The following is a 27,936-nucleotide window of genomic DNA, read 5'->3' as shown; positions in this document are numbered from 1 at the left end:
TTTGGCGCACCCTGTGCTGCGCCCCGAACTCCTTTCGCTGGCGCTTCAAGTCTCAAAATCGGCTCCTCTCCGGTTTCCCGCTCCTTTCTCGCAGTCGCGGGACGTCGGCTCTGTGACCCACTGCGGCCGCACAGCGCCCCCTGGCGGCCGCGCCCCCGCACGGCAGCGGTCGCGCGCCCCGCCCCGCCCTGCCCCGCCCCCGCCTCGGCGGGCCCGGCCGGGGGAGGGGTCGCGGCGGCCGTGGTGGCGGCGGCGGCGGTGGCGGCGTCAGCGGTGGCCCGGGCGGTGGGAGCCGAGGCGCCGGAGCAAGATGGCGGCGCGAGTGCTGCGCGCCGGCGGAGCGGCCTCAGCCAGCGGCTTCCTGCGGCGGGCCAGCCCCGGCAGCCTCCTGCCCGGGCTCCGGTGAGCAGCGCCGCCCTTTCCGGGAGCGGCCGGGGAGGGGCCGCTGCCGGGCGGAGGGCGCGGGGTCCCCGGCGCGGGTCTCCGCCCCGCCCGCGTTCCCCACGGGGCCGGGCCGCCCGGGCTGCGGGGCGGCGGGACCGGGGCCGCGGTCGGCGCGGCGGGGCGAGCCGGAGCCTCGGCGGGGTCCGAGCGCCTGTCCGGCCGGCCGGGCTCAAGGTCATGGCGAGAACGACGCTCGGCGCCGAAGCCACGTCCGCGCGCCGAGCCGGCCCGGCCTGCGGGACCTTGACCCAGCGCGACCCGGAGCGGTGGCCGAGCGGCGGGCGCGTGGCCGAGGCCGCAGGCCTTGAACTTGGGCCGCGGGGCTCCGGCCGGACCGCCCGAGAACGCTGCTCGCCCGCGCGGAGCCTCAGTGTCAGCATCGCACGTGGCAGTAGAGACACCCTCACGTCCTGGGTTGTTGGGAGGAAGAAAATAAAATAACGCATCGTCCCGGGTGAGCCCTCAGTGGAGGTCAGGGGAGTGGTAGTGAAGAGGGGTATTTAAAAGTAGGTAGCGGACCAAAAAGTATGGACAGTTATCAGCACTGAGTCGGCATAGGGTTCATGTTTAAACTTTTTTTTCTAACCTCATTGGATTAGATGTTCCGTTTTCTGAATCCATCCCTGACATCTCCATTCCCCGTTTTCCCAAATTGGAAAAGCAAAGCCCATACTAAGTTGCACGTCAGTTTGCTGACTCTGTGTCTTTCTGTTAGGTACTTTGAACGTTTATGTTTTTGTTTGTTGATTAAACAATGATCCCGTAGAAAATACAATTGACACTTAAAAATGAAGAGGGAAGGAACTACCTGTTTGTTAAATGTTGATGCGGGCCACCTTGATTCTAATATGGTTTATTTAAGGTAATCCTGTAACAATTAAGAAGTGATAGGATCTGCATTTTAGAGAGAAGGAACCTCAGAGAACTGGAGACACATGGCTGGAAAAGGCATTTGAACCCGAGTTTGTCAGGCTTCAGGCCTAGTACCCTTCCTGGGACTCAAGCTCAAGTTGTTTCACAATTTGATATTGTTTCCAAGTTGATCACCAAGTCAGCCTCCTTTTATCTTTATTCTGTTATTTAGTATCTTCTGTTGCTTTTTTCACACAAGTGATAAAAGCTCATGAAATTGATATTTTGTTCTTGACAAAAAAGACAGGTGACACTGACAGTGTTCACCTAAAGTGCCCAAGATCACTTGAAGCTCATAAACTGGAGAACTGGACCTGGTGTGCCCGGTACCCCCACTTCCTGGTGGGACCAGTGCTCTTGACACTGGAGTCTTTGTCTTTATCCAGGGTCCCCAATACCTTCTGACTCTTTCCTGGGCTCTAGTCGGCCTTAACTGTAGCTGTTCTTTAGGACTCAGTCTTGTCGTTCAGTCCCCTCCAACTCTTTGCAACCCCATGGACTGCAGCACACCACGCGCCTGTCCTTCACTATCGCCTGGGGTTTGCTCATTCATGTCCATCGAGTCGGTGATGCTATATAACCATCTCATCCTCTGCTGCCCCTTCTCTTTTTGCCTTTAGTCTTTCCCAACATCAGGACTTTTTCTTTCATTGCGTAGGACTGAGTCTAGACCCAGTGAATTCATTGATTCTATCAAATACTGAATGTACACAATGTCATTGAGGCTCTGTTGACTTGAGCATAATAGCGCAGGTTGCTTTCCCCAGGAAACCGTGGTGAAAACCCTTGTAGACTTACAGAATGAGGTGGGTGCATGGGGGAAACTCAGGGAACCTCCCTCCCAAGGTCATGGAAGGCCTCTTTGAGAAGGTGACATTAGACTGAGACCTGAAGGATTAGTGGCCATGAAGGCCCCAAATGGGAATAGTCAGGCATGCTGGGAAAGCCTAGAAAAATTTGGAGCAGAAGTGAAGACAGAGACAGGTGGCCAGGAGCAGTGGTGGGTAATTCCAGGCCTTACAAGCCATTTTGAGAGCTTGGATTTTATCCTGAGAGCCATGGACAACAGTTAAAAGTGTACAGTCGAGTGTGACGTCTTCTGATCTACATTTTCAAAAGATCAGTCTGACTTTGAAAAGGGGACCACATCAGGATGATGGTCAACTGGGTGGATCCTGGTGCCATTCACTGAGAGTCAGCTGTTCCAAAGGTGAGCATGCCCACTGCATGCCAGGGAGACATCAGTGAATAAGGCACACAGGTACTTGCCATCTGGGAGACTGCTGGTCATTCAGAGAAGGAGGAACAGGTACAGGGACGGGAGGGGGTGGATCCAGGGCAGTTCTGAACCTGGTGAAGCTAGAGATAGCTGTGAGCTATTCAGACAGAAAGGCCCAGTAGGCAGTTAGCCTTCTGGAGCTGTATGACTCCTCCATGAGATGTCTGAACCGCATTTGAGAGTTGTGAGCATATAGGAATCCAAAATGTTAATAGATCCATGGGTTTCAGTGTACTCTATTTGATTGACATTTTTCATAATAAAATGCTTTTTTAAACTATAGGAATGGGTGTGATTGCTTGAGGAGTGTGGATAGAAAAGAGCTGAGAAACAAACCCTGGGACATCTGGTCATTTACAGGCTGGACACAGGAAGGAGAGGCAGTGAGGGAGCCAGAAGGGGAAACTGTGAGGTCATTGTTATGGGTCAGTGCCCGGGCAGGAGGTATTTCAGAGAGAGAGTGGGTCAGCTGTGCCAGGTGCTGGTAAAAGGTTAAGATGACAGAAGAAAACCGCTTATCAGCAGGGGTGCTGTGGGTGACCTTGCAAGAGTGGTTTCAGGGGGAAGGCGGAAGTGTTCCTGGGAGGCCTGTTTGCCACCCACATCTTAGCTCTGCTCAGTGCCAGGCCCCCAGCTTAGCTGCTTACTGAACTTTGCACTCATGTCCCCCAGGCCCTGGAAATGACCACCTACCGAAACTTAAACTCATCTTCCTCCTGCTAAGCCTGCTTGCTCTTCCTGCGCTGGCTCTCCGCACTAAGGGAACATCTTCCACTGAGTGCCCCAGGCCAGAAACCAGAAGGTCTTCCCCACGCCCTTCCCCTCCTGCTCCCGCCCATCTAGTCGGGTGCCAGACCTGTTAATTCTGCCTCCAGCATGTCTTGACTCTGCCTCTGCAGGAACACTCCCCTAGCTCAGCTCTGGGCAGCTCTTGGCTAGGTTCCTGTGAAGAGTGTGGACTTGAAGCCATTGGTGAGGGGGCAACTGGAGAACTCTGAGGTGGACCGTCTCTTGCTAGAAAGATCTCTGATGTGAACCTTGACTGGGTCCTCATCCCCTTTCCCTTGCACCCCACCTCCACCAAGAAAAGGTGTAAACAACATTTTAGGAACCATTGTGGATATTTTAATATGAAGTAGGTATTAGATATTATAGGATTACTGTTTTCCTTAGATGTGATCCTAGAGATTCAGTTTGTCCTTGATCTTAGGAGCTGTGTGCCAAAGTATTGATGGATGGAGTAGCATACTCTGGTTTCATATGGTTTGGTAAAAATAAACGAACAAAATACATATAAAGACTCAGAAGGATAAAATAGTCATCATTTTTCCATCTAGATGCAGGGCATAGAGGTCTTTATTGTACTTTTCTTTCATTTCTGTGTTTGAAGTTTTTCAAAATGAAATGTTGACGACAGCTCTCTTTAGCAGCCACGGTGAAGACAGATTCACTAGGATTCTGGGGGCATTGGGTGGTGGAGAGGGGAGTCCGATAGCTCCTGCTTTAAGGCAGGACTCTTCTCTGGATTGGCCCTTCAGCCTCCCCTCTCCCCCTCACCCCTGCCATATTCACACACTCCTGGCTTTGCCGGCAGGTAGAGTTCTGCCTCCGAGAATGTCCTTCCTCCCACCGGCAGCAACCTGACAGACATGCTTCCCACCTTTGAAGTCCGAAGCTCAACAAGTGTCTCCCCAGATAGTTGGTCCATGTCTCCATGAGGCCGACCCTCCACTTCCTCTGCCCCACCCCCGCCACCCCCACCACCTCCATCTCCACGGAGGGGCTCCTTCCTACTCCTTTACGCTGTGATTACTTCTGTCTGCCTGCTTCCACAGCACAGCGAGCTCTGTGAAGTCAGGGCTGGATTTATTCCTCAGCCTGGCACGTGCAGTGCACAATCAGTAGATATCTGGTGATGAGGTGACCAAAGCCCTTTGCACTACTGCTGCCTCATCCCATGGTCTCCACGTTAAATATAGTTCCCTTCTGTAATTTGCTCCAACTGAACCCAAAACCATCTTCCACACCTAATCAGGGCCCGAGTCTCCTCCTCTTTACCTCAGGAGTTTTTCCTTTTGTTTTATTGGGTTTTTGTTTGGTTGGGTTTTTTAAAAATTTTTTTGCCATGCCATGCAGCTTGTGGGATCTTAGTTCCTGAACAGGGATTGAACCCAGGCCCTTAGCAGTGAACAGAGTCCAAACCACCTGACTGCCAGGGAATTCCCAGGAGCATCTTTTGAATGTATTCTTTCCCCTTCATCCCTCCTGTCATCTTCTGGACCCAGGATCATCCTTCGATCTGTCCAGTGAGTATCGAATGCGTCCGGTGTGCCCGGTACTGCTGGGCTGCATACCCAGCCAGGAGCCATGCTCCGTGCCTTTCTTACTGCCATCCGCCTGCCTCACCACTGCCAAGGCTGCTTTTTACACCTAGATCTTTTCTGAAAACTTGCTGGCATTGCCCCATGTGTAGGATAGAGTCCAGCCCTCCCTGCTCCTCCCCCACCTTGCCCTCCCATTGTCCCCCTCACTGTCCTCCCACACCGTGTTCCCTCGCCTTGCTGAACGCTTTGCTGTTCCAGAAATATGCCACATAGCTTCACGACTCCATACCCCTGGACACGTTGTTCCCTGTGACTGAAATTACCACCAACTTCGTGTACCCGTCTTGCCTGTCCTCCAAGACAGAGCTGGAGTCACTGCCCTGAAGTCCCTCCAGCTCCTTTCAGGCCAAGGCCAAGACGGTTCACTCCCTCAAGGTCCCACAGTGCCTGCGAGTCCACAGTGTCCCTAACCGCTCTGGCTATTTATTGATAGGTTTCTCCTCTGAGACTGGGCAGACTCAGCATCTGTTCATCTTTGTATCCACTGAGCCAGGCACTCAATGCTTGTTCTGTTTAAAAGCTAGTGTTTGGGAGAATTCCCTGGCAATCCAATGGTTAGGACTCTCATCTCTCACTGCCAAGGGCCCAGGTCCCAATCTCTGGTCCAGGGACTAAAAAAATCCCATAAGCCCTGCAACTTAGCCAAAAGAAATAATAGTAAATTAATGAAAGAAGAGTGTTGGATATGCTACCCCCTACCCCACGCTCGGTAAAGTACCACCTGACGCTTATATGATGGTGTAAAAACAGCCGATCGCTGTGTTTGTTGCTCTCAGTAACGAGCCAGCCCAACCCAGGCCTTACAGTGTGATGGCTCTTGGCATGGCTACTTCAGCCCACTGCCATGGTTCAGTGAGGTGGACTGGGCACATGGGGCAGCTTCAGTCACCTGCCACTCGAAAGATTTCAGAGGTCAAGAGTCATTTGGCACTAATGCTGAGTCACACTGCCTTTCATTTGTCAAGACAATTGCTACCCAACTTTGACAAGTAAACAGCACGTGGTTTCTCATGTGTGTCCCATGATGTTGACTGTTTCTTACGTTAATCTTAGTTTACAAAGTGTTGTCATAACCCTTACTTCATCTTACCCATCCTAAAGTAAATCCCTTTGGTGTTAAAAATCTGGAACAAATGCTTACTTGGGGAGATCCATGTGGGTGAGGTGTCCCTTATCAGTGAAAATATTTTGAACTTTACAGTTAGATCTGGGTTCATATTTTTTATCTTGCCGCTTCTTAGCTCAGGTTGGGTAATAATAACTTCTGGGGTCCAATCCTTAAAATGCAATAGTAACCTACCTTGCTAGATTATTCTGGGGATTAAATGAGAAGACATAGACAATTGTCCAGAGCTTGACAGGAAGTATGTGCTTATTAACTTGTAATCCCCTTAAATTCTAAAGAGGAAGGGAAGAATTACTTCAGAATTTTTTTCCCTCCAGATTTAGCCTGTCAATAATTCTTTATTATGCTCTTATTTTACAAAGCATTAAATACACTAAGAGTTAAATAGCAGTATGTGTGCACATGGCATATGCTTGTCTATGTACTTCTGGAAGGATTCATTAAGAACTGTGAGTAGTGCTTACCTTGGTGAGTTATTTCTTAATGAAGTTCCTTAGTACTGATATTTTTAGAAACTTCCATTGTATCTCTTTCCTAGTTGTTCGTAATTGTTATTCCTGAAGTCTTAAAATTTATTTAACCAAAGCATATTTTTAAACACAATTTCTGTTTAGTAAATTTGAAATTAAAGCTCAGAAACTATACAAAGTCCTGCTCACAAATCTTAAAACTTTCTACTTTGCGTATCACTAATTTTATATGCTTGCCATTTTGCCTCATGATATTATTTAACCCAGTATCCAAAAATGTGGTGTGTTTAAAATACTTTAAACACGGGACTTGCCTGGTAGAACAGTGGTTAGGACTCAGCACTTACACTGCAGAGGACCTGGATTCAGTCCCTGGTTGGGGAACTAAGATCCCACAAGCCATGGGGCAGGAGCCCCCCCAAAAAAGGAAAATACTGCATACAAATTGACAAAATGTTTTTATTTTTATTGAAATGAATTTACCATGATTCATTTGGAGAGCTGCCATCTTCAGAATTAGCTTATATAATTAAAGAGTGAATTGAAAACAGAGATAAATACCATATGATTTTGATTTTTGCTAAAGGTCTAATACTTAAGGGCTTCCCTGATTGCTCAACTGGTAAAGAGTCTGCAATATGGGAGACTGGGGTTCAGTTCCTAGGTCAGGAAGATCTGCTGGCGAAGGGATAGGCTACCCACTCCAGTATTCTTGGGCTTCCCTTGTGGCTCAGCTAGTAAAGAATCCACCTGCAGTGCAGGAGACCTGGGTTTGATCCCTGGGTTGAGAAGATCCTCTGAAGAAGGGAAAGGCTACCCACTCCAGTATTCTGGCCTGGAGACTTCCACGGACTGTAGTCCATGGGGTTGCAAGGAGTCACGTGACTGAGTGACTTTCAAAGATCTGATAGTTTTTATATATAACTTTTTTTTTTTAGTTTTTTTAAAATAGTTTTAAAAATAATTTTTAAATCTCTCACCATTAATCAGGTGCTGTCCTACATGTTTTAAGTGTATTTACTAGGGGTTAAACGTGTACATAAAAATATACAAAAGAGATACTTCCCTGGCTCAGTGGTTGAGACTTCCCCTTCCAGCACAGGGATGTGGGTTCAATTCCTGGTGAGGGAACTAAGATTCTATATACGTTATTTTATTTAAAATACTTGCCCTTTTAACTTAAAAATTGTTACTGAAGTATAGTATACATTCAAGAAAGTACACAAATTCTAGATTTATAGCTTGATGAATTTCCCCAATATAAACACAACCATGTAACCAACACCCACATCAAGATACAGGACATTACCAGCCCCTCAAAGCCCTTCTTGTGTCCCTTTCAATGACCTCTGTCAAAGGTAATACTACCCTGACTTCTAACACCTCAGGTTAATTTTGTCTGGTTTTGAACTTATGTGGCTGGCTTCCACTCAATGTTTGTGAGAATCATCTATGTGGTGTGTGAATTGTAATTCATTCTTTCTTTTTTTTTTTGCCATGCCATGCAACATGTGGGGTCTTAGTTCCCTGACCAGGGGTTGAACCTGCAGCCCCTGCATTTGAGGTGCAACAGAGTCTTAACCACTGGACCACAAGGGAAGTCCCAACCAAGCTTTAATTTTAAAATCTTTTTTCAGGTTATATATACCTATCTAGCTTACCCATAAAGGAGTTTCTAAACATGCACTTTTAGATATTTTAGCTAATTTTAAGTGTAAAAATAATATATGTATATGGAAAATTCACAGAGTGCAGAAGGTTATACAGTGAAAAGGAAAACTCGCTCCTCACACCCCAAGCCCAGTTGCATAGCCCGGATGTCCTCACTGTTCGCATTTCACTTTGTGTGTGTATTTATGGCACTGTTGTGGGCCTGCTTTCTCCACGGAACTCAGCTCAGATACCAACATGTCAGTGCATTGTAGGTGTACCTCATTCTTTTTAATGACTGCATTCTATCCTGATTTTGGATCTGCCTTGTTTTATCTGACCAGTCCCCATTAATGGAGTCCAGATTGCCTTTACCAGGAACAAGCTGGAAGGCAGTGAGGAATGCTCTCCTGCATTCAACTTTGTGCACTTGTCTAAATATAGCTGCCCTTCTGACATAACTACAAGTGCAGCCCTTAGGCCAAAAGGCCTAAATGGTTTGCATTTTGCTGTAGATAAATGCCACACTGCCCTCTAGGGAGGTCACACAAATTGGTGATCCCACTAGCAAGCCTATGGGAGTTAAACACTCAGCTGATATTTCACTGGTAAAATGTCGCTTGTTAGTTCAGTCCGATTTATCATCACTCTGACAGTGTGTGCAGTAGAAGTTCAGTTATAAGATGAAAATTAGCAAGTCATTTATATGTTAATAAGGTTTATATTCTTAGGTTTTTGTGAGTTAAAAATCTTGACTCTAGGGGTAAAGTAATTTTTTTAAGGAAGGAATTCATGTCACTTTCTCCATATATTCCTTTTCACATTTTTTATTGTGGTAAAGTACATATAACATTTGCCATTTTTAAGGGTACGGCTCAGTGGTGTTAAGTATATTGACATTGTTGTATAATCGTCACCACTGTCTACCTGTAGAACCTTGTCATCTTCCTCACCCATTAATAATATGTCCCCATTCTCTCCTCTGCCCCTGGAACCCACTGGTCTGCTTTCTTTCTCTGTGAATTTGACTGTTCTCGGTTTCCATGTATGTTTTTCCTTTGTTGAAATTTTTCCTCAGAGGAGGGAAGAACACACAGCTGGACTCGTGGAGATGCACGTGAGGACTCTCCGAGGACTGCCGAAGTTCCTTCTCTCACACTTTGCTCCTGCGTTCAGAGTGCACACTGTTGGCATGGAAAGTGGACACATGATATCTCGAATTTTAGAACAGTGCTTCGAATGTGTGCCCAAAGTGTGTTTGCTGAACGAATTGATGAGTTTATGAAAACAGTGTGCCACGCGCTACCACCTAAAGACCCTGACATCTTTGTACCTCTGATTAAACTCAAATTTTTGCATTTGTGATCCTGTAGGAAATTGACATCTTCCAATAACAGACCTCGAGAGGACAGCTGGTTAAAATCCTTGTTTGTCCGGAAAGTTGACCCAAGGAAAGATGCTCACTCTAACCTCCTAGCCAAAAAGGAAACCAGCAGTCTGTACAAATTACAGTGTGAGTCCTAGGTTTGCTATCTTCATAGTTGACATTTTTCCCTTGGTTCATAAGTTTATCGTTGAATTTTCTTTTGTTTCAGTTCACAATGTTAAACCGGAATGCCTAGAAGCATACAACAAAATTTGGTGTGTATACCAAACTATCCTTTACTTGGGGAAAAGTAATGCTTTTAATATTTGTTGGTTGCGCTAACCCTTGATAGCAGAACGAGATCTTTCATGCCTCTTCTTAAAGCCGAACATTGAGAGGCTCTTAAGTTGAGCTCTGTGTGGGGTTACCAAGGACATTCTGATTTTAAGCACTCATTCACTGAAGTCTACATAGACTGTCAGACTTGGGAATGTTACTAGACTTTCAGGTTGGAAGGAACCTTGCCAGTCTGTCCAGCCCAGCTACTCATCCAGTGCTTGAGTCCTTTCTGGAGTCCTTCCTGACACTGTTCTTAAATACATTTATATGCTCCATCTCTGGACAGCTCTGACCATTAAGAGTTAGAATGCACGTCCCTGGGACTGCCCCTGTTTCCATTTTTACGCCTAAGTACCCCCTGCAATGTGAGACCACTGTATGATTTCAGTAGAGCCGCCATTTCTTTCGAAGTCTTCCATCTGCATGGATTCAAGTCCATTCAGCAGATTCTTAGACTGACGTGAAATCCATATGCTCTTATAGAATTTGTAAACTTTAAGACCAAAGAGAATTAAGTGCACCAGTTCTTAAGTTAATAGGAATAGCAGTTCAATGATCAGTTGTCCGCAAACATGATTTAAAAGCACTTTTTAAAAACTGTTCATATCTACTGCTTTCATGAGAAAGCAAATGATTTTGTTACCGGAATCAGACTAACTTTCAGAAGCAAAAAAATCTTTCGTTTTATTTTTGGAGGTGGGTTGCAAAAGGTAACATTAGCGTAGTTTCTTGCTCACCTCCATACTGTCCTCTTTATTTAAAAAATGCCCTAAAACAAAGCACATGGTTTTTCTCTAAACCTTTTCATAAGGTGAAAATTTTCTGTATGCTTATATTTCTCTGGATTATCTTCCCTGTCCTATTTTTTTTTTTTATCATTTCATCTCCTGTCTCAGATTCCTGGCCATCTACTCATGTTTCTATTTGAAAGTCTTATTCTCACTTCAAACTCAAAATGTAGAATCACTCTGCTCCTCCCGCTTCCCCATGTGTGACACTCACCGTGGTTTTATTTGACTCTTGCCTTAGTTTTCTGTGACCAGTCCGTCACTAAGGGCTGGGCATCTTCATTTGACGTGCATTTTGCTTCTCTTTGCTTGTTTCCCTCTCCAAGCCGGTTGAGGCCCATTTCCAAGTAGCCCTTTCTGACTGGCTTCCTGGACTTGAAGCTGCACCAGTACCTCAAACCTACCCCCCAACCCACTGCAATCCATTACCCAAAAGTTTGTCAAATTGGTCTGCTTGAGTTCTGTTTTCTCCTTCATCCTGTTTGTTTTTCTTTTCTCTGAAACTTTCAGCAGAAACCTGTTTCCAGTACTTAAAGACTTAACACCTGCCTAGCTTTTAGGGGCTCCAGTAATGGGGTTCTGTCCAACCCATCCAGTTTCGGGTTCTAGTGTTACCTACCTTACAGCCCCGACTCACCTGGCTCATCTGTGCAGGCTTCCTTCCGGCGCACTTGCTCCAGCGCGGGGTTCTTTACTTCCTGCTCATGTCATGTGGCAAGAAAACCCACTTCCATTTCCCTAACATAAGCCATCTTTCCTGATTTCCATCAACCCCATGTTATTTCTGAACATTCATGGGTCATATATCAAATAGATTTAATATCTGATCTTAATTTTAAAAGTAAATGCTACCCTTCAAAAAATAATATGTAGTTTGGTCGTTGTACTTGGTCAGAAAGACATTTGAGTTTTCAGTTCGTTAGACATAAGACCATTCAGAACTTTTCTCCATTAACTAATCACATTCACCCCGTCTTAGGGCCCAAACATCAGGTGATGATCACTAGCTTAATATCACCTGATGTCAGCAAATAATCTGAACAGGTTCCATTTCTGACCCTTGATATCTTTTTGCACCCATTGTGGGATCTGCATTATACTTTTTCATCATAATTTTTCTACACAAAAAAGCATGCAGGTTTTAGCTTTCCTCTTGGTATGATTTAGCTATGCCTCTTCCCTTTGTCTTTCCCTGTCCATTAGAATCTGTACTGTGGGAGGGTTTCTGTGGAACAAGGCCCTGCCACCTCTGCTAACTTAACACCCTGCCATGACCACGTGTGATGGACAGCAACAACCTGGGCACTGTGTCCAGTGTGGGATTCTGTGATACCTTTCAAATCCCCTTAGCTGGTTGAATTGGGTAGAAACCAATTTATGCTTCATGTTGTGTCTTTCGTTTGGATTCTCCTGCACCGTGGATGCCCTTTGGGATTGGTGGGGTGGAGGTTGCTTCCAGACTCTGTTGTTTCAGCTTTGTCTTCTTCCTTAAAGCCCACCCCCCTCTGCCCCTGCTTCCTCTGCCTCTCGGGCCGCTTCTGTCATCTCCCCCATTCTCAGCATTACTTTCTTCTCTTTCTCTCTTCTCCCACGTTCTCTTCCTACTATTCCCATTACTCTCATCCATCCTCTCTTTGGAAGCACCGGAACTTAGCTTTTATACATGTCACCATTCCTAAGTGCTTTTTTTCCCCTGAAATGGTGAATAATAGACTCACAGATGTGGAATTTGGGGACCTTTGGTTCTTCTTGATTGTTTTTATCAATATACTTGAGTTACTTACCACCCTTCTAGATAGCTGGGTTATGAGTCACCTAAGCATTTGATAACTGGGCCTTTAGAATTTTACAACAGAATTCAGCTAAAAGGCTAATTCTGTACTTTGTTTCATCATAAATGTATTCTGAGGTCAGTTGTCAGAAGACAGAGTAGATGACCTTTTCCTATTATTGATTATGTGTTATCCACCTGATGTAATTTTGTTGCTTGTTTAATTTGTGTTGCTCTTTCTTCTCTTTAAGTCAAGAGGTGTTGCCAAAGATTCATGAAGATAAACATTACCCTTGTACTTTGGTGGGGACTTGGAACACGTGGTATGGCGAGCAGGATCAAGCTGGTAGGAAGCAGAAGTCTTTGGAATAACACTTGTTCCTTAAGCCTTTCCTGTCATCACTTAAATGATTTTCAACTTAGTGCTTGTTTTTATAATCAAAGCTTTCCAACTCTTGGTCTAGTGTTATGGTTAAAGTAGTTTCTCAGTAAATCACTGCAAAAACTCCTTTTTGATCATTTTTCACATTTGAATCTATTATTGAAACTTTACGGTGTAACTCGGGCCAACACACATTGCAGTTTTTTATTGTGTTAACACTAAGCACATCTGGAATATTTTCAAGGTCAGAGTATCATAAAAGTCTAAATGTATGTTATCTTTTAAAATATATTTCAGTTCACCTTTGGAGGTATGAAGGAGGCTATCCAGCCCTCACGGAGGTGATGAGTAAACTCAGAGAAAATCGGGTAATGATTTTGAAAAATGTTTGCTTATTCAGACTATTGATATAGTAGATGTTAGTACAGAATTAAATGACTCTTTTCTAGCATCAGTTTTTGTTAGCAAACTGTTAGTTTTCGGTAGTAAAGATTTTATTATTTGGTTTCTTGAGGTTGTATTTGTACAGAGTCATCAGTTGTAATACTATTAAAATAACAGTTCTTATTGTAAAAGTCAGTTGTACTTTGAAACTGATAAGCTGGTGCTTTGAAGCCAGTAAGTCAGCCTAGTCACCACAGTCAGCCTGGGTTACCTAACACATACCTGCTTTAGGAACTGCCAACCACATATTCTTCACCTTGGGCTGACTTTGCTGTTCTCCTCTCCCTTCACTAATAGAAAAGTGTTCATGGAAAAATTCTACCAGCTTAACATTATTAGAGAAGAAAATGTTCTGTGTAGATTCCCTGTCCCTATATAAATGGCTTTTGGATTATCTGGTGTTTTGAGGTATCCATGTCATCTGTCTTAAAATGCTGTCAAACACTGTCAGGAGGACCTAAAAACAGAAGAAATTAAATTTGTTTCCATTGTCATTTAAATAATCAAGATGATTGTGAAGTTTGTTATCTAAACCTGGCCACTTTGAAAGTGAAAGGGAATGCTAATAGCCATTATGCTGGCTCAACAAGAGGTGAACCGGGACTGTCTCAGGCTAAGGGACCCTGATAATAGTATTCTACTAGAGGAGGAACATACATGTTACTCAAGTGGGTTTATATTGTATATAAATATTAGCAAATCTCATGAGCACCTTTGTTCTCTCAAAGGAATTTTCGGAATTCCGTAAGGCAAGAAGCAACATGCTTCTCTCGAGAAAGAATCAGCTGCTGTTGGAGTTCAGTTTCTGGAATGAACCCATCCCGCGGTCAGGACCGAACATATATGAGCTCAGATCCTACCAGCTCCGAGTAAGTCCTGGAATAGGAGTTCACCATGTCCCCTCGTTCTTCTGTGCAGCAGGATGCACACCCCTGATGTTGAGAGCAGTCACTGGGCATATGTTCTGTGATGTGTGCCTGGCTTGTTTTCTCCCCTGTCCAGTTCTTCTCCTCATTTCCTTTTTCGGTTTGTTTGTTTTTGTCTTTTTTTTTTCTTTTTGCTGTGCAGTATGTGGGATCTTAGTTCCCTGACCAGGGATCGAACCCATGCCCCTCTTCATTAGAAGCAGAGACTCTTAACCACTGAGCCACCAGGGAAGTCCCTTGTTTCTTTTTTTTTTTTCATCTTCTTTCTTTCTCATTCTTTCTCTTCTGCTAAGCATATTTGTTTTTTATAGCCATAGACATAAAAGACCTAAAATGCAGGACCAGGTACATTATATAGCATCTATTGTCATTGAACTAGAGCAACTAATAAGCACGTGATTACTGAATACATTATATAGCACTGTAAGAGAAAAGGGGAATAACGTTTCTACGACTTTCTAGATGTTTCCCTGCTAGGACACTACTGAAAAAAAAAGCCCAGGTAGCAGCATAGTTAAAGTGAAAATATATCAGTAGATCTTGGTGGTCTAACATTCAGTATTGTACTAGGGCAAGAAAATCAAGGGATGTCTTTGTTGCTGCTGCTGCTAAGTCACTTCAGTCATGTCCGACTCTGTGCAACCCTATGGACAGCGGCCCACCAGGCTCCTCTGTCCACGGGATTCCCTAGGCAAGAATACTGGAGTGGGTTGCCATTTCCTTCTCCAGATGTCTTTGTTAGGTTTACTTAAATTATTTTAAAATTTCACAGTAGGGACTTCCCTGGTTAGGACTCTGTGTTTCCACTACACAGGGCATGGGTTCAATGCCTGGTAGGGGAAGTAAGATCCCATATGCTGCATAGCAAAAAAATTAATAAACAAAAAATTAAAATTTCTCAAAGTCTGAATAGGTACCAATAATTTAATCATGATTGACCTAACTGTGGTTTTCATAGTTATAACTGGATGCCCTTAACTCTTAACTTTGTGTATATGTTGTCTCCTTAGATGAAGCCATAGAATTATTACTCCCACCGTAGGATAGGTATAAACAGAGTGCATAATATTGTTTTGTTACCTTTTTTTACTTGTTAGATCTCACATTATTAGAAGTTAATTTTTTAGTTAGTCTTGTCATTTGATATTTTTCATGCTGCTGCTTCCGTATTTCTTCACAGAAGGACTAACAAACCAAATGCAAATCTCTTTTCAGCCAGGAACTATGATTGAATGGGGCAATTACTGGTGAGTATGTTACCAAATGATGTGTTTGTAAGTCTTAGAGTCTTTTACACCATAGTGTTAATTCCAGAAATAAGATCTGGGGTTCATGCCACGATTTAATATTTGACTGTTGTTTTGTTTGACATATTTGTATTATGAGATTTTTCAAACAAGTATAAAACTAGAGAGAATAATACCACCAGTCCCGCTTCCTTACCCCCATTACTTATCTTCAGTAATTATCAACACATGGCCAGTCTTGCTTAAGTCTAAATGCCCCTAGTCAGAGTATTTGAAAGTAAATCCCAGACAACGTAACATTGCATCTCTGAGTATTTGAGTGAGCGTATATCTCCCAAGAGGTAAGGACTTTTTATAAAAACAAAACCCCAGTGGTACATGAGGTTATTTCATATTCTTCTTAGATATTATCTTTTCTGAAATGTTGCTTTTGTCACATAAACAGAACACCATAACGATATTAACTGCTTCCTTTTTTTTCTTCTTCATTTAATTAGCGAAATACCAGTTTTTCTATCTTGTAGATCTACAGATTCAACAGAATCCTAGTCAAAATCTCAGCAGGCTCTAAAAATGCAAAGGACCCCCAAAATAGCTAAAACAGCCTTTAAAAAGAGGAACAAAGCCGGGGGCCTCACTGCTCAACTTCAAAACTGACTACAAACCTAGAGTAATCAAGACAGTATGGTCCTGGAATAGAGACAGGCATTTAGATCAATGGAATAGAATCGAAGAATAAGAAACAAATTCTCACGTGTGTGAACAATTGGTTTTTGACAAATGTATGAAAGCAATTCAATGGGGACAGATAGTCTTTTTATCAAAGGGTTCTGAGATGTTGGATATCCTTGCAAAGAGATGAATTTAGACCCCTACCTCATATTATATACAAAAATTAACTGAAAATGAATTGTAGACCTAGATGTAAGAGCTAAAATATAACACTTTCAGAAGAAAACGTAAGGGAAAATCTTTGTAACATAGAGTTAGGCAAAGAGTTTTTAGATAAACACAAAAGAAAAAAATTGATAAATTATAGTTCACCAAAATTAAAAACTTTGGTGTAATTCAAAGGATACAGTTTTAAAAATTAAAAGAGAGGTCACAGACTGAGAGAAAATTTTACAAATCACATATCTGGTAAAGGACTTATATCCTGAATATGTAAGGAAATCCTACAGCTCAATAATGAGAAGATGACCCAATTAAAAAATGGGCAAAAGACTTGTAAAAACAGTTCTCCAAAAATATACAAATAGCCAAAAAGGAGAGGAAAAGATGGTCAGCATCGCTGATCATAAGAGAAACACAAATCAAAACCACAAATATATGCCAACCATTTCACACCCTTTAGAAGGGCTATTTTCAAAAGAACGGAAAATATCAAGTGTTGGCAAAGATACAGAGAAGTTGGGACCCTTGCGTACTGTAGGTAGGAATATAAGATGGAGCAGCCATTATGGAAAATGTTTTTTCATACAGAGCTTCTTAAAAACATTAAAAATAGCATTACATCTGATGCAACAATCCTACTTCTGGATACATATGCAAAAGAATTCAAGTATTTGCACAGCCCTGTTCATCACAGCATTCACAGAGGTAAGAGGTGGAAGGAAGGTAGATATCCATCAACAGATGAATGGATAAAAATGTGGCACGTACATATAGTGGAATTTTATGCAGCCTTTAAAAAGAAGGAAATCCTACCACATGCACAATGAACCTTGAGAACATTGTGCTAAGCAAAGTAGTTACAAAGTGACAAGTAGTAATACAAAGTTTGTAAAGTAGTCAAAACCAAAGAAACAAAACAAATGGTGGCTGCCAGGGCCTGGGTAGGTGGAGGGGAGTTGGTGCTCAGTGGGTAGTTTCAGTTTTGCAAGATGAAATGTTGGGGAGATCTGTTGCACAACATTGTGTGAAGACTTGGCCCGCTGGCCTGTACAGTAGGAAATGGTTGAGGTAAATTTAATGTCAGGTGCTCTCTACCACAATAAAAAATAAAATTATAAAGTAAATTTGAGAAAAAAGTTAATAGGCAAAGCATTTAAATAGACATTTCCTCAAAGGAGCTCTATGAATGCCTGATGAACACGTGAACAGCTGCTCAATATCCTTAGTCATTATGGAAATGCAAAGTAAACCACATTGATATAGCGGTTCATACCCCCTAGCATGGCTGTAATTAAAAAGAATGACAAGTGTTGATGAGGTCGGCAATGAATCAATGCCTTTATACATTGCTGGTGAGAATGTAAAATGGCATAGCCACTTTGGAACAGGAGAGCTGTGGCTTTTTATTTTCAATTTATATATGTTCTCTTTTCTTCAGTTATGAAATTTCTTGCTCTGGGCTTGATAATTTCTAAGATCTTTTCTACCTCCAAAAAACAGTTCCTGGACCTTTCTTTCTAATAATCTTTTCTTCTTAGATCATCAAGGCTAACTAATACAAGATAGAATTCTCTTTCATTTGAAAACTAAAAAATATGTATTTGATTGTATGCTATTGTCTGGGGAGTGTGTAATTTCCTCAGTTCTGTCTCCACAGCAAAGATTTGAAATGGCAGACAAGTGTTACAGCTTGGTTACAACTCAGTTTTATTCAGCAAGCAAAGGATAATACACCCTCAAGGCGTGAGGGCGGGCCAACCCCAAAGAAGAGGCTTTTCTCCTCTGGCTTCCTCTTGGCTTCCTCCTTTTATCCGTTTTGTCTCCTCCCCCCTGTGCTTGCCCTATGCAAATTGGGCTAGCCAAGAAGGGCGTGTGTTCATTTCACCTGAAGTTCTCACTCCTGTCCACAGGTTTTCTTTTGTTCCATTTTCATGGGCTTTTCCTTTCTTTGTCTTTTAGCCACTGCTATTTTGGACTCCTTTTTCCTATTCTAACTACCTAACATTCCCCCCTCAAGAGATAGGAGGCCCAGTTCTTTGGGAATAGGGGCGTTGAGGTCTCTCTGGCTACTTCCTGCTGAGCTGGGACGGTGAGGGGCATTGGGCCTCCCCTTCTTGCTAATCCAGAGAAGGCAATGCCAACCCACTCCAGTACTCTTGCCTGGAAAATCCCATGGACGGAGGAGCCTGGTAGGCTGCAGTCCATGGGGTCGCTAAGAGTCCGACACGAGTGAGCGACTTCACTTTCACTTTTCACTTTCATGCATTGGAGAAGGAAATGGCAACCCACTCCAGTGTTCTTGCCTGGAGAATCCCAGGGACGGGGGAGCCTGGTGGGCTGCCGTCTATGGGGTTGCGCAGAGTCGGACTCGACTGAAGCGACTTAGCAGCAGCAGCTCTTGCTAATCTCAAACCTCAGAGTCCTTATTGTGGTGTCCATCTAAGCGTGAGTGATATTTTTCATGGTCGGGTGTGGTTTTGTATGTTCCTGTTGAATTGGCACTACATGTTGTAGCTTGTTGACCTGGGCAGAGACAAAACGGGTTAGACAATTGATAATACATGGAACAGTCATAAGCAGCATCAATAGGGTGATAACAGGGATTAGTAGAGGCATTAGCCAACTCCAAGTTCCCCCTCGCCAGGAGAAGGATCCCCCAAAGAGAGATTGTAGCCACTCTGAGAACTCTCTAGCTCGTTCTTTGAGATCCTGTAGGATCTGAATATTTTTCTTTTTTTTTTTTTTTTAATAAATTTATTTATTTTAGTTGGGGGATAATCACTTTACAATATTGTAGTAGTTTTTGCCATACATTGACATGAGTCAGCCATGGGTTTACATGTGTTCCCCTTCCTGGACCCCCCACCCACCTCCCTCCCCATCCCACTCCTCTGGGTCATCCCATTGCCCCAGCCCTGAGCATTTGTCTCATGCATCGAACATGGAATGGTGTTCTGTTTCACATATGATAATATACATGTTTCAATGCTATTCTCCCAGAACGTCCCACCCTCACCTTCTCCCTCAGAGTCCATAAGACTGTTCTATTCATCTGTGTCTCTTAGTGAAGTAAGCCAGAAGGAAAAACACCAATACAGTATACTAATGCATATATATGGAATTTGAATATTTTTCTTGAGGACTATGAGACTTTCTTCAAGTTAGCTGGAGGTATTTACCCAGAAACATGCCTCATTCAAGATGGCTCAAGTCCCTCCTTGTTCAGGGATCAGGAGATCTGTCTCCTGTCTATTTTGGAGTACAACCCCTGCCAAACTGTGTTGGCTGCTCAGAGCTATCCTGAGAAATCTTATCCCCAGAAACTTAATTTTGGGAATGTTCATTAGAATGGCACTCATTTGTAGTTCTGAATAGGTATCTGCCCAGCCCAAAGGAGAGGCCCCAATCTGTCTTGGCTTCCTCTTTTTATACGTTTTATCTCCCCCACACTGAGCCTGTCCTGTGCAAATTGGGCTACCCAGGAGAGCTCTTTGTTTGACCTGAAGTTCTCAGTCTGGTCTTTGGATTTTCTTTTTTTCCATTTTCATGGGCTTTTCCTTTCTTTGTCCTTCAGCCACCGCCATTTTGGAGTCCTTTTTCTTATTCTAATTACCTAACACTTTGATTATAGACATCATTTTATTAAGGAATTGGTGGGTTATCCCCCAAAGTGTAGTAATTTAGTTGCCCACAGGATAGAATCACTCAGTTCTATTTTTCCATCTTACTAACTGAGACATGTCCAATGTGGAGTCCACAGGGAAGTACTGAGTTTATCTTCAGTTATTTTAAAAAATTATTTACAAAGCCCAGTTCAGCATGCAATTTATATTTTGGCACATAGGTAACTATTTAAGATGGTGATCTCCTCTTCAGTACATGCTTCTGATTATTTCCAGGCTAAGGCAAGTATGTTTTCTTTGCCTACTGAGAAAGTGGATGAGAAAAATTCTGAATGAAGTGAACAATCGTGAACATTTATCACTATTGATGAATATGGAGGGTTTTCCCCTCTATGGGTTAAAATGCAGACTACAATGATTTGCTTAGTTTTAATAATTTTCGTAATCAGGTTTGTAATTTTGGGTGACAATTTTGATCACATAACACGAAATGTAAGGTTAAAGAGGTTAGCGTCAGGGACTTCCCTGGTGCTCCATGATTAAAGACTCCGAGTTTCCAATGCAGGGGGTGCAGGTTCAATCCCTGGTCGGGGAACTAAGATCTGACATGCCACGCAAAATAAAGTAAAATAAAGACATCTCCATTTTTTAAAAAAATCAGAACTGCAACCACATATCTCATGCTGTTTTTATTTTAATAGTTATGAATTACTCTCCACATTTTACAAAAATGACTAATATTGCTTCAGAAAAGTAGATTGACATCTGATGTACATTAAAATAACTTTTGAATACATTCAATAATTTTAAAAGTATTCTTTGTTCTGAACAACTTGCGCTGAGAGTGGAGGAAACTCACTGATACTTTTTTAACATACCTGATGCGGTATCTGAACGTTGTTTTTTTCTCGTAGGGCTCGTGCCATTCGCTTCAGACAGGATGGTAATGAAGCGGTTGGAGGGTTCTTCTCCCAGATTGGGCAGCTCTATATGGTGCACCATCTTTGGGGTATGTTTTTTTTCCCTTTCATTTTTACGTTCCTGAGATTTCAGAATTCATTGCTAAATAAGTTGTCCTAGCCTGTAAATCATACCTCAGGTCAGGAACCTGGAACACTGCAGCTGACCCAGATGCCCCAGGTGGAAGGTAGGTGTTAGGCCACCCAGCACAAGAGGTCCACAGCGAAGGGTCCCCAGACGCGCAGCTCATCGTGAGCTGGTGAGAGTGAGAGCAGGGCTGAGAGAGGTGCTGCGGGCCTTTCACAGGGTGGGTGGTCCCAGCCTCCCTTTCTGAACATCCCCGAGCTCCCTCAGGGACACTCCCACACTCCACACAAAAAGATGTCCTCGAACAGGGCCCACTGCCTGCCTCGGGTCTGGATCCGTTGTCGTCTGAGGCATCCTCTCTCGCCTTTTCCGTCCCCACCCACTTTGGTTTGACACTTTCTTTGGTGCCTTTCTGGGCCTGACTCGGATGTTCCTCCTCATCCCCCAGTGAACATCACTGTCCCCGAGCCCCCAGAGCCTGGTACCACATGCGTGTTCATGGTCGTGGCTGTGTGTGTCTGTCTGCCTGCTGAGCAGGACCCAGCTCGCAGCGGCAGCTTGGCTTATTCTGGGCACATTTGTAAATAGTTGTGTGTCACTCAGTCATGTCTGACTCCTTGTGACCCCATGGGCTGTAGCCCACCAGGCTCCTCCATCCATGGAATTCTCTGGGCAAGAAATACTGGAATGGGTAGTCATTCCCTTCTCCAGGGGACCTTCCCGACCCAGGGATCAAACCCAGGTCTCCAGCATTGGAGGCGGATCCTTTACCATCTGAGCTACCAGGGAACACTTGTAAATAGTTATTAACATTAAAAAGATGAAAAGCCTGACTCATTTCCAAACCCTAAACCTTATTAATTTGCTGAGGTGTGGATTTGCCCTCTCTGGTCCCGCCGAGTGCTGTACAGGCGTGCGCCTGCTGGGGCAGCTGGAGGCTCAGGGACAGAGTGACATCTGCCAAGCAGACCTATTAAGTATAACTTAACCTTTACGGGCTTGAGGTAGGGATGAGGTTGTTTTTATTGTGATTTTTTAGTGTCTGATCTGTCCAGAGGATTTAAACTGAAAAGACAGATCCCTCCCCTTCTTCAGCCTGGAGGGGCCTCTGAGAGTGGCCTCTATAGTGAGTGAGCACGGGGACCAGAGGGTCCAGACCCCATACTCTGGCACAGGCCAAGGTCAGACACGTGTCTACTCTCAGGCAGTGCCCATCTCCACCTTCCTTTGTGTCTCCAGCCAATGTCCCAAATGTCCACTGCCCACTTCCTACTTCACTGGAAAAAGTATTGAGATGTGCAGAGATGCATTCTCAGTTGGCCAAAACTTACCCTCACTTTTCCATTTTTTAGAGAAAGAGAACCAACACTTACCAAGCACCTCCGTGTGTTGGTTATTTATGCACCATTCCCTTTAACCCTGACAGTCACACACCACAAATGAGATACCATGACTCACACGTGGTAAAGAAATCACCCCAACCACAGCTGTGCAGGAGCTGGGCCAGCCTCAGATGTCAGCTGGTCAGGCTTCAAAGCAGGTCTTCCCTAGCAGAGCTCCCCTTCCTGTTACCCTCGCACATGATGGCCGTCCTTCCACCCCCCACCACCAGCACCTCTCCTCCCTCGAGGCCTTGCTGTGGCCGCAGCTGCTCCACCACCCCACCTGTGGGCTCCTTCCCTCAGTATGTGAACAGTCTCAGTGCCGCCCATCTTTAAAAGCCTCCCCAAACCCAAAAGTCCATTAACAGATGAACAAAATGTAGTTTGTGCAAATTCATAGAAACTGAACGTAGAATGGAGGGTGCCAGGGGTTGAGGGGAGAGAGGAAATGGGAAGAGATGGTTTATAATGGATAAAGTTTTAGTTGGGGCTGATGAAAAAGTTTTGAAGCTGGATGGTAATGATGGTGGCACAATGTAATGTACTTATTGCCTCTGAATTATACATTTAAAAATAGTTACAATAGGGACTTCCCTGGTGGTCCAGTGGTTGAGACTCTGTGCTTCCACTGCAAAGGGAATGGGTTTGATCCCTGGTCAGGGTACTAATATCCTACATGTCGCATGGTGTGGCCAAAAAATTTTTTAAAAAAAAGAAGATAGTAAATTTTGTTATGTATATTTTACCCCCCAAAATTTGTTTTAATTAAGAAAATTTTTTTAAGGAACACGGGCCTCTCCCACCTGTGTTCCCTGCAAAGGGAGTTCCCACACAGTGCACTGGGGGTGCACCTGACCCCGGGAAGAAGACCGCTGCTTGTCACATGGCCGTCAGCCATTTTCACCCAGGTCATGAGAGGTAGAGGATTTCCTTTTCCTTCTATTCTTCAGTATCTTTGAAATTTTGTGTAATCAATTTACACTCCCTTACTAGCGGGGAACTTTTGGTCAAATTACTCGGCCTGCAAGGTTAGGTCTTCTCATAGGGAGAAGGAAGCCCCAAAACAGAGACTAGAACCGAATGGGGGCCCTGGTGATCGTTCCGTCTCGACTCGTGTCTGGAGGCATCTCCGGGTCAGTGGTTGGAAGGGTCTTGCCGGGTTGGGAAGCAGAAACCAAAGCACCCAGTGAGGTATCTGAATTGTACCCCCAGGACCCTGACCCTCGGCCCATGCCCTTCCCTCCACTGGAGGGCTTTTCTCTCCGGTTCCTGCATGTGGACAATGAAATGTCGGTTTCAACCTTGAAGCCTCACTTGGTCACATCGTACCTTCCAGGGAGCTTTCCCTGGTCAGCTGTGTTCTCCCCGTGGAATCTCTTTGTTCTCCACTGTCATGAACACAGTCTCACCCAGATCGTTGCAGGGCCTTATAAATACTGAGTAAAATTGACTCTCCTATTGCCTATCTGTGGCCTGACAGTTTCTGGTTATGGATTTAACACATTAATGAGGAAGTTCACTTGGTTGTAAAGGCATATCTTGAATCCACTAGACTGTAAACCTTGAGAGCAGATTGTTTTCCCCTCCCACACGGCCTGACAAATCTACTCAGAATAACCAGCTCAGAGTTAGCCCAGCTTAGTACTAAGTTCACAAAGTATAGATGGTCCCTGACTTACGATGGTTCAACTTACAGTTGTTCAACTTTACGACAGTGCAAAAGTGATCCATGTTCAGTAGAAACTTTGAAGTGTGAATTGTGCTCTTCCCCCAGGCTTTTGGTACACTCTCTCATGATGCTGGGTGGTGGCAGCTGTCAGCGGCGCAGTCACAAGAGTGAACAACCAGTACACTCACAACTATTGTGGTTTTCACTTTCTGTGCAGTATTCAGTTACATGAGATACTAAACACTTGATATGAAATAGGCTTGGCATCAGATGATTTTGCCCAGCTGTAGGGTAACATGAGTGTTCTGAGCATGTTTAAAGTAGGGAAGGACTTCCTGTAGCTCAAACGGTAAAGAATCTTCCTGCAATGCAAGAGACCAGGGTTTGATCCCTGGGCTGGGAACATCCTCTGGAAAAGGGAATGGTAATCACTCCAGTATTCTTGCCTGGAGAATCCCATGGACAAAGCAGCCTGGTGGGCTACAGTCCATGGGGTCACAAAGCGTCAGACATGACTAACACACACAACACACACAAGATAAGGAAGGCTCAGCTGGGATGTTCTAGTGGGTTAGATGTATTGAATGCATTTTTGATTTACAGTATTTTCAGCTTATGATGGGTTTATTGGGACATAACTCCATCGTAAGTCGGGGAAGATATATAGGCTGTTTGAGAAAACAAGATGAGGAGCTGAATCAACACTTACTGGACATCCAGTTGACCCTTGAACAACACAGGTTTGAACCGCATGAATCTTTTTCAGTTGATACACACAGTACTATGCAACCCACAGCTGGTTGAATCCGAGGGTGCGGAACCATGGATACACAGGGCCAGCAGTGGGACTTGAGCACCTACAGGTTTTGGTGTTCACAGCAGGTCCTGGAGTCATTCTCCCACTGTCCTAGTGGAGTGTAGGGCATTATGTTTGGTTTAAGGCTTAATTCTTCTGTGTGGCTATTTTTAAGCATACAAGGATCTTCAGACCAGGGAAGATATACGGAATGCAGCATGGCATAAACATGGCTGGGAAGAACTAGTATATTATACAGGTAATATCTTAATAGGCATAAAGCATTTCATTCTTCTCATCTCATTGTTTTAATGTTCTTTCACCCTGAAGCTCATGGTGTATTTTTTAAAAAAAATAATGTGTTGCTGTAAGATGGTGAATTGTAAGGTTGAGGGAATAGAGAAATAGTAATATTTTTCTTTGATAGTTACATGACTTTTTCAATAGCGAATATTCATTCTTTCAAGTATACATGTTGTCTAGTACAGCTTTCAGATCTTTGTGTGTTGTAAATTTTACATCATTACCTTTTTTGTACATTTCTGTATTCTCTTTTCCTAAGCTTTCTCATCAAATTGTTTATTCCCTAAAGCATTACAGTTTAATACAGCAATTAAAAAGTAATTTTGGAAATTACTTTCATATTTAAACTTTCCATATGTGTATGCCTGTGTACATACATGTAAGCCTGTACATCTGTGTATACTCATATGTGTATATATAATACATACACTATGAAATCCTAGTTGCTTGATTGTTAGAAGAAAACAGCCAGACTGAATACCACCTAGTGACACCAATGCAGGTAATAAGTACCACCCATGTTGCACGTCAGGTTCACTTAAGCCTGTACTCAACCAGGAAGATCAAAGTGTAATTTGTTCTGGAAAATAACTATTATCTTGTCTGTTAGTTCATATATCATAAATCCTATAACTGTATGTGGCTTTGCTGCTTATTCTTACACTTTCATCAGGTCCCAAAGACATGTTTCCTTAGCACTGACAGTGTTACAGGTACAGTGTATTGTTGCTGTATATAGGATACAGTCAGATTATTTGATTCTATATACATTTTAATTCAGTTCAAAGAACGTTTTAAGAAAGCACCATTTTTCTCACAATATAGACTTTCCTGATTTCCAACACATGAAATACATCTCCTGACAGAATATTTTAATGACACATTATAGGATGTCAGCTGATCTGTCATTAGCTTGTATATTTCTATCCGAGACCAGTCCTAAGTATTCCAGTATTCTGATTTCAGGCAGCATGTCTTCTGAATGAATATCCTCAGCAGCCTACTTGTTAGCATGTATTTATTGCCATCTGTTTAGAAAACAGCCCTGGTGATTACAGCCCTTGTTTCCAGTCCCACTTATTCAGGAAATGGAATCCAGAATCATGATCCCACAGAAGACCTCACCCCTCCAGTGAAGCGATGGAATGGAGATGTGCCTACAGAAGTTTATGTGACAAGTGCTTGTCATCAATCAACTTGAACTGTGTTACAAGTGAGAGAGAAACACTGAAGTGTAAACTGCTGTATATAGCTTGTAAGAGACCTCTTTTCTTTAAAATTTACATAATCACAAGATGGGAAACTATTACAGTTTGGCTGATTGTAGCAGTGCGCTGTAGTCCTCTGAAATATCCCTAGGTTTGTCGAATGTACCATATAATATTAACACCAAGCCACCTCTCCCCACCCCCCCAGGAAAAGAGAACCCAATTGAAAATTGGAGTCATCTCCAAGTAAGAATCTAAGCATGGGGAAAAAAAGTTAGCCATTTCTTTATAAAGAGCAAATCTGTTTTATAATTACAGATTTTTTAGACAAATTTCTTGTATCAGGAAGAAATATAAATTTCATCATGTTTCTGTAGCATTTTTTTCTGAGTTTTAGACTAGGAACAAATTATAAGTGTACTCAATACCTGGAAATGTTTTACTTCACTCTCATTTTTAATGTCAGCATAGTAAACTGTGTCATTACTGAGGGGGAAGTGGTTGATCAGTAATTCAGTCTCCACTTTGTGTACTGTGATGTCTTTATATGCAGGGAAAAGATGGCTTGAACCTGTGTATCATATGTGACTTTGAAATGAACACCTTGAATAGCACTAATTTTTATTTGTAATATTTTTCTACAACAAAACGAGTAGCACTAGGAAAAGAGGTTTTATTTTGTAAACAGTCATCTGTGACCTGCATTTTAGTAAGCTCACAGCAGATTCTTCCAAGATCATGAATGGGGGAGGGGGGTGTGCATGTTGAGATTTAAATTGGCATAAAGCTGCATACTTTGTCTAGCTCTGATTTCATTTTTTAATAGTGCCAATTTTGTGACTGTAATCATGTGAAAGTCCTGTTGAAATGAAAAATTATGTCTGATCCCCAGATCAAAGAATTTATGTTAAAGTGTGAATAAATCTTATATCAACTGTCAAGCTTTTACATGTGAATGGTTTTCTCCAAGAACATATAAAAGTTAATAAAAATCCTCTTAATTTTCACATATTACATGTATGCGATCTTTTTTAATGAACTGATGCTGAGAATGAGCCCATCACTCTTGAAATATGGCTTGTCCCAGTTCAGTGGGCATGTGTAAGTCTATAGGGTAAAATAAGCTCATCAGCTGCTGCTTATAGCCACATGGTAGGTGTTATGGGGAGTGGGTGTCTGTATACCAGCGCATAATAGTCTGGTGTTTGGGAGTCGGGGCCACCAATGGAAGAACAGGCTCTGCTCCTTGATGGGGTACTTGCCCTCTTTGGTTGGGTCCTTAGCCTGTAAAATGTGGAGGTTGAATTCAATAGCGTCTAAGGTCTCTTCAGCTCTGAATTTCGGTAACTGGCTCTTCTGGCTGGCACAGGAAGCAGTGGGGGAGAGTGGGTGTAGTGAACTCTGCCATAGCAGACCTGAAGTTCAGCAGCAGCTACTCTACTGATTAGATGCTCAGAGCATGTTTGCAGGATGTGAATGAAAGAAT

General features: G+C 43.4%; 1 protein-coding gene and 1 long non-coding RNA gene across 6 annotated transcripts; one reads left to right on the top strand and one right to left on the bottom strand.

The window, feature by feature from the left end:
- The first annotated feature begins 231 nt into the window (after positions 1-231).
- On the top strand, positions 232-27,461 carry NIPSNAP2 (nipsnap homolog 2). Of its 5 annotated transcripts, none has more exons than XR_014073455.1 (10): positions 232-402; positions 9,639-9,778; positions 9,861-9,906; positions 12,781-12,875; positions 13,209-13,279; positions 14,084-14,224; positions 15,497-15,528; positions 20,960-21,082; positions 25,065-25,198; positions 26,314-27,461. XR_014073455.1 is itself a non-coding variant. In XM_081558160.1 (10 exons), the coding sequence occupies exons 1-10, from the start codon at positions 311-313 to the stop codon at positions 26,376-26,378; spliced, it is 861 nt and encodes a 286-aa protein (XP_081414286.1). In that variant the 5' UTR covers positions 232-310; the 3' UTR covers positions 26,379-27,461. The 5 variants fall into 5 exon arrangements, 3 of the variants coding, with proteins under 3 accessions (XP_081414286.1, XP_081414287.1, XP_081414289.1); XM_081558160.1 differs by having other exon boundaries at positions 20,960-21,054; positions 25,115-25,198; XM_081558161.1 differs by having other exon boundaries at positions 25,085-25,198.
- On the bottom strand, positions 9,077-12,571 carry LOC145532653 (uncharacterized). Its single transcript, XR_014073456.1, has 2 exons — positions 11,396-12,571; positions 9,077-9,449 (listed from the first exon to the last, which is right to left on the bottom strand). It is a non-coding gene; the product is annotated as an uncharacterized LOC145532653 (long non-coding RNA).
- Positions 27,462-27,936: the final 475 nt, after the last annotated feature.

This window comes from Giraffa tippelskirchi, chromosome 13 (assembly GCF_054371585.1).
Source record: "Giraffa tippelskirchi isolate mGirTip1 chromosome 13, T2T-mGirTip1v1.2.pri, whole genome shotgun sequence".
In the NCBI taxonomy this organism is placed as follows: Eukaryota; Metazoa; Chordata; class Mammalia; order Artiodactyla; family Giraffidae; genus Giraffa; species Giraffa tippelskirchi.
The sequence above is the reverse complement of the archived record's forward strand: the minus strand, read 5'-3'. Positions and strand labels throughout refer to the sequence as shown.